At 45.9% G+C, this 6,628-nt stretch overlaps 1 protein-coding gene and 1 gene segment (V, D, J or C); one reads left to right on the top strand and one right to left on the bottom strand.

The window, feature by feature from the left end:
- The window catches only part of LOC108291161 (putative DBH-like monooxygenase protein 2), an 8,800-nt gene extending 7,272 nt beyond the window's left edge, over nucleotides 1–1,528 (top strand). Inside the window, exons 12-13 of the mRNA XM_017511343.1 lie at nucleotides 297–411; nucleotides 714–1,528. Of these exons, the coding sequence (XP_017366832.1) occupies nucleotides 297–411; nucleotides 714–956 (358 nt within the window). The 3' untranslated portion in view covers nucleotides 957–1,528. The remainder of the gene's footprint in view (nucleotides 1–296; nucleotides 412–713) is intronic.
- Nucleotides 1,529–5,280: 3,752 nt separating this feature from the next.
- On the bottom strand, nucleotides 5,281–6,023 carry LOC108291090. The segment is given in 2 exon segments: nucleotides 5,281–5,705; nucleotides 5,816–6,023. Coding segments are annotated over 2 exon segments (633 nt in total).
- Nucleotides 6,024–6,628: the final 605 nt, after the last annotated feature.

Raw genomic sequence — 6,628 nt, 5'->3', positions numbered from 1 at the left:
GCCATTGCACTCCAGCCTGGGTAACAAGAGCGAGACTCCGACTCAAAAAAGAAACAAAACAAAAAAAAAAGAGTCAGAAGATCCTCTTTTTCATGTTTTAAAATTCTCATCTCTGAGTTCTGAGATTTCTCTTGTCAAACTGACTGTAATTGTCTCTTATTGTAAGATGTTACTTATGGCTTTTGCTGACATGGAATTGATTTTAATAAAAATGAGGGTACATGTTTTGTTGAAGGTTTAAGTCAACCCTATACTATGGTCTGTTTCCCCTGCCCTGATCCTGCCACCCACGGCAGCCCCATGGAGGGAATGATGGCCATGAACAATGTTGAGTGGACCCCAGAGAGCATTAAGAAGGCTGAGAAAGCCTGCAAGGAGGCCCAGCAGACAGTGATAATAAAGACCATTGACGTGAGTGTCCCAGGAGAGACCTCCCTCTAGCGTTAGAGATGCAGAGATGTGGGGTGGTGCTGGGTCTAAACAGGAAAAGAGAAGAATGAGGGACATGAAGGGCAATGGTAGGAACACTGGGTCAGGGAACAGGGTGCTGAAGAACTGGAAAGGTGGTTTGTTGCTGTACTGGGTTGCGGATGCGGTCAGAGCCTCATGGTTAGCCTGTGAACTCTGTGAGGACTGGGGATGACCAAGGAAGATCTCAAGAAAGAAAAGGGAGCTGTTTCTACCTTTACCTTGTTTTTCCCCCTCTCTCACAGGAGGTGGTGGAAAACACAACAGGATGGATTCCAGACATCATCCCTACTCCGCGGGGGCCCTGCTTGGAGTCCTCTGGAGGCAAAGTGGAGGCCCAGGACAAGACCCCTGCGGGTTTCAGGGCTTTACCCGTGGCCCTCTCGAGCTCCAGCAAGGCCACCCTGAGGCATCTCCCGCTGGCGGCTGTCCTGCTGGTGCAGAGCACACTCTCCTGGCTCCTAGCCATGCTGCAGACTAGAGTCTGATGCTGTCTCTTCATGTACATACCCAGGCCACTCTCTCCTCAGCCCTCCCTTATCATCCAACACAGAAACTCCTCCCTGCTTTGGCCCCCAAATCCCCCACCTGTGTCCCTTCTCATGACCCAGGCATTGACACTGCAGGCCTGGGCACTGCACATATTCCATGAAGATTCTTCTGTGACGAGCTGTGCAAATCATCCTTTAAAGCATTAGAATCACTGGTGGGGCCATATATTTTCTGGCAGAGTCTTGCTCCATGGCTGGGTGTGAGGTAATAGATCCACTCTCTGAGAAGGCTGGTGCCCCAGCTTCCTTAAGAAGATGCATGAGGAGGAAGGGACTTGAATCTGAGAGAGAGCCCTGTAAACTTCTCTTGGCACATACCTGCCCCTGCAGGGGGTTTCTGTTTCTCTTTCTTCTGGCATTTGTGTCTGGCCTTCCCTGTAAGCTGCAGGGTACCCCATGCAGCTGGAGATGTTTAGGGGAGAGCAAAGGGTAATTTGCAGTAAAGGGAGAACTCTGTTTATAAAGGACAAAGCTTGATACATCATATTAATAAAAATTCGGCACGCTTCCTGTTGCCATCTCTTTCCTTTGAGCTTTTGTTCCAGGAGAGGCAGCTGGACAGTCTCAAATCGCTCAGTATTAGGCACTTGAGGATCTGGTTGTCCAAATGCGACATTTAATGCATAGCCTTGCCTTCCTCACCTGTATCCCTGCTGTCCAGTGATCTTTGTTTATCCCCCTGAGTGTCATGTTGTTAACACTCAGGCCACTAGGTTTCAAGAGCCTACCTGGGCAGGCAGGCTGGATTGAATGCGAAGAACAGGACAAGGGCAAGACAGAGAGAGGCAGGCCTTAGCACTAGAGCCCAGGGCATGCCACGGAGGTCCACAGGAACAGAGCGGCAACTAGGTACAAATGGTTTACAGAGTCAGGCTGCAGTTCTCAACCACAGATTTCAGGAAAGGACAATTTTCCCTGTGACTACCTTGAGAGTTTCTGGAGGCATTGATGTATTTTTTCTAAGCTTGACAAGCTCAGCACCACCCTCTTCTTCAAGTTTTAAAGTCATCATCCTCATCTATGAATAGCTTTGTTGGCTGTTCTTCTCATCTAAGAGGGACCCCTACTCTAGATATTTAAAGGTATTTAGAGGGATCTTAATCCCCTGGAAACCAGGACTATGGCATCAGCAAACTCTGTGTCACTGGTCCAGAGGCCTAGTGTTGAACTAATATCATAGCCCTGCTTCATGGCCAAGCAATATGCCCCTCTTGGTTTGGCGACATGAGAGGTAATGAGCTCATTACCTTTTCTGTCTTTTCCCATGGAGGATTCTGGATGCTCCACTTTGAGATTCTGCAAAGTCCTTGGTGTTCACATTCAGTGCCTGCAGTCTCAGTGTCGACCCTTCTCAATACAACATATACATTTATTGTTCATTTTAAAATAATTATCAAAAAGGGAAGAATTTGGGGAGAGAACCTATGAAGCTAGAAGCATCTTCTTGGTGTATTAGTGGTAAGGGAGAGGGCAGTCAGCTCTTTTTTTTCCCAGCTTTATTGACGTATAATCGACAAATGAAAATTCAAGGTTACAAGATGTTTTGATATATGGGAAAGAGTACCAAATTATAGGTCCTTCCTATACTAGGCATTTCCTAGGCGCTCTCTCAAATCTTCCCTGTTACCAATGAAGAAATTAAATAGGGCTCAGAGAAGTCAGGCAAGTTGATCCAGGTCACAAAAATAGATAGGAATAATATCAGCACTCTTTTTTTTTTGTTATTGATATTTTTTAAAATAGGTTTATTGAGGTATAATTTGCATGCCATAAATTTCATCTAAGTGAACAATTCAATGAAGTTTTGTAAGTTTACAGAGCTGTGACAAGGAATTTCTGAGGGATTATAATATCAGCACTCTTACACAACTTCTTTAGTTCTAGAAGTGGGGTTTTGTTCATTTCATTTTTTTTTTAATCACACCATAGCAAAGATGGACTTTCCTCAGGAGGTGGGACCCTGAAACAAACGAGTAATAGGAAGTGAATCAGAAGGCCAAGTCCTACCACTTTTTAAGACTTTGTGTTCTTGAAGAAGTCATTTAACCTTTCTGAGTCTTCCTTTCTGCCTCTGAGAAAAAAGTATCAAGATTCCTTCACTCTCTGCCTCGCAGCAGGAGTGGAACAAAATAAAACATTTATGGGTGGCCCTTTTTAAACTGTGGGTTATGATGTAAATATAAGGGGTTGTTGTTATCTAACAAGGCCCATAGATTGTACAGACACCTTCTTCTTTTAAGCCAAACTTTTCTCAGTTACATACTTAAAAATCTCCGAAGACACCTTCTCTAAAGCCATCGGAGATTGGCTAAGGTGAGAAAACCTCAAACTTCTTTGGGGCCTAGACGTAACTTTTGTACTCCATGTGATTCTCCATTTTTCCTTGGACTAAGTGACTTATAAAACATTACAATGTTAAGGATGAATGTTCACCCATCATTCTGACAGGTAAGATCAATGTAAAGTGAGGTAGTGTATGTCTTTTTAGCATTCTCAGGCTTTTCATTTTTTCTTAATCTTAGCCCCTCTTCCTCAATGCTAAGTTGAAATTCTTTTCTTATCCAGTATCTCAACAGACCCCATCACTTTCTGGTCATTTGGAAGTGTTCAAGGATTTGTGTTATCTAAATCAATACGTCATTTTCACATGCATGTCAAGTTTTCTCCTTCCCCAAGAAGCTACCTCCAGCAGTGAGGAAGGAGATTGCGGTCTATGCTTTCACACTGCTATGTTCTCCTCCTCTTCCTTAACTGTTTCCAGGTATTCTTCACGGCCAGATAGAAATTAAAAGAAAAGACAAAGGTTCCCAAGTGATTGATGCTATGGCAAGGCATCCGTAGGTACCCTCAAAGTATCTTCTTGGTGTCTTAGTGGTAAGGAAGAGAGTGACCAGCTCTTTTTTCCCAGCTTTATTGAGGTATAATTGGCAAATGTAAATTGTATATATTCAAGCTTACACGATGTTTTGATATATGGAAAAGAGTACCAGATTATGGGTTCTTACTATACTAGGTATCTTCCTAGGCCCTCCCTCAATCCTTCCATTTTATCAGTGAAGCATTCCTAGGTCCTTTCCCCAAAATTCTTCCCTTTTTGATAATTTTTAAATGAACAATAAATAGATAAGTTGTGTTGAGGTTGCCAATGTGTTAGAAACATTGCATGGAACTTATGAAAAAGACGCCACCACTGCAGGGTTTCCGACCCCTGCCACCTTTGCAATTCTCCAGGCAAGACTGTATAATGACAGGACCCCTGTGCTGCTTTCTTCTCATGAGCACATTAACAAGTTTTTCAGAGGCCCCTTGTGCAGCATCTGACACTAGGTGAGATGCGATCTGCATGAACTATTTTGACCTCTCCCCACTACAGACGCAGTTTCTGCTCTTGGCAGTCCATCCACAACCTCTCATCACTAGAGTCCCTCCTCCACTGCACAGATTGCTTCATGACAGCCCTTGCCCAGCTGCCTCCCCACACCCACCTGAGGAGCTTCAGCTTCCTTGTCCATTAAACACAGTTGAGTCTGGGTTGCACCACTACTTCCCTGGCTCCACACCCACCACGGCAGGGTCTCCAATCCCTGCCACCTTTGGAATTCTCCAGGCAAGGCTCTAGCACCATTCTTTGTGATTTCATTGGCTTCCATGCTCTGGGTGATGCATGATGAGGTTTTTGAAAACCTTGCCCATGCCCCATGCTCCACTGTATCACCTGGTGGGGGGTGAGGGGCAAGAGTTTGCAGTTCAGAGAATGCTCAGCTGGGAGTGAGATGCCAGTCCCAGTTTCTCACAGGTACTCTTAATCTCCATGAGCAGTTCATATGTATATATATATGTGCGTCTCACCCAGGTATTGAGCTCAGTACCAAATAGGTATCAGTTTTTATGCTCCTTTCCCTACTCCCACCATCCGCCGTCAAGCAGACCCCAATGTCTGCTGTTTTCTTCTTGTGTTCATAAGTTCTTATCATTCAACTCTCACCTACATGTGAGAGGATGTGGTATTTGGCTGGTCTTGAACCCCTGACCACGTGATCCACTCGTCTTGGCCTCCCAAAGTGCTGGGGTTACAGGCATGCACCACCCTGTTTAGCCTATTTCATGATTTTAAAAATCATTTAAAGAAAACTAAATGTAAATATGTTTATATTATTAAAAAATCAGTTGACAGGGCAGAGTCTCACTCAGGCAAAAGAAAACCCACACTCTAAATATATGCACAGCATGTAAAGTTGCCACATAGATGAATTAGCAGGTGCTATGATGTTCTGAAGCTTCTGTTGGGGCTCTTGCAGGAAGTGTTCACCCAAGCCCTCCATGCTCCGAACAGCTTCCTGCCAGGCCCCAAAGGTTTCTGTACAGGAAAACGGTGACTCTGCAAGGCTGTGTCTTGGCTGCTGGCACAGAGATACAGGGCTGGGTCTTCCGGCTGCAGGGCGTGTAGGTGAAGGTATAAGTGAGAGCTGTCGGAGCAGTCAGGTGAGAAGCGACTGGGCACACTTTCATTTACAGAGATTTCCTTATAGCTGCACACAAACATGAGCTCTGGTGGCGTCTTAGCTTTCTGCTTGTACCAGTACATAGCATTGTGCCCCAGGTGTTGTTCACATTTCAAAGACTTCTTATTCGTCCTTCCCATGACCAGGTGTTTTGGTGTCTGGGTAACTCCGGTGTCCATGGGGACTGTGGGGGAAAAGGGACAACATTCAGGCAGAGCCCAGGAGGAGGGTTGTTGCTGCAGCCATAAGGAAAAAGCTTGGAGTTCAAGGACAGGCAATTTGAACCCAACTCACCTGCTCCCAGGAGGCAGAGCAGCGCACAGCAGAGCAGCCTGCAGCCCATGCTAGCCTGGGGTCTGAAATGGGGCCTCTGACTGAGCTCCTCTGGGCGAGCGGCTGGGCTCTGGTCTCCTTGGCCCTGGTTGGTGGTTTTTCCTGTGATGTCACTGCTCCTGACAGTTTCCCCAGGCCCAGGGGCTGGTTCTTCCTGATCGCTTCGCATCCTTTCTAAGTTCTGACAGAAGGTAGGTATGAATTGGCTGGGTTGGGATGAATGTCCTGGGCAGAAAGGGCAGAGTCAGCCTTTTATTTCCCAAGGATATTCCTCTGACAGGGGCTCCTTTGCTCTCAGCTCCTTCCTCATTATGTAGCTTCTCTCTCTATCTCTGTTCCCCTGCCTTTCAGGACCCCTCCCAGCAGCAGACCACTCCCATTCAAGGAATCTCCTTCTCCCCTGTGGGGTCACAGGAGACAGCGCCTTTCAAAACGCCCCTTCCCTCAACGTCTAAGCATGGTGGAGCCCTTTTTGCCCGGCTCTGGGGAGGGGGGATGAATGCATGACCACGGATGCAGTGTGGACCAGTGCCCACCATTCAAAACATTTTTTGGTAAAGCACAGATGACCATATATCTTGGGGTGGGGAATCTTTTGTCTCTATAATAAATGAATGATTGATTTGGTGAATGCAAAAAGACGGAAACAGAACAGCCAGGACCCACTCTCCTCTCTAAAGGCTAATGTAGAGCTGTGTTCTAGAGGCGTCAGGCTCAGAGGCTGATGATTTAACACATTGGGAATAAGGAGGGTTTATAATATTAATTTATATA

The sequence above is a fragment of the Cebus imitator genome, unplaced genomic scaffold, assembly GCF_001604975.1.
Source record: "Cebus imitator isolate Cc_AM_T3 unplaced genomic scaffold, Cebus_imitator-1.0 Scaffold446, whole genome shotgun sequence".
NCBI lineage: Eukaryota > Metazoa > Chordata > Mammalia > Primates > Cebidae > Cebus > Cebus imitator.
The sequence above is the reverse complement of the archived record's forward strand: the minus strand, read 5'-3'. Positions and strand labels throughout refer to the sequence as shown.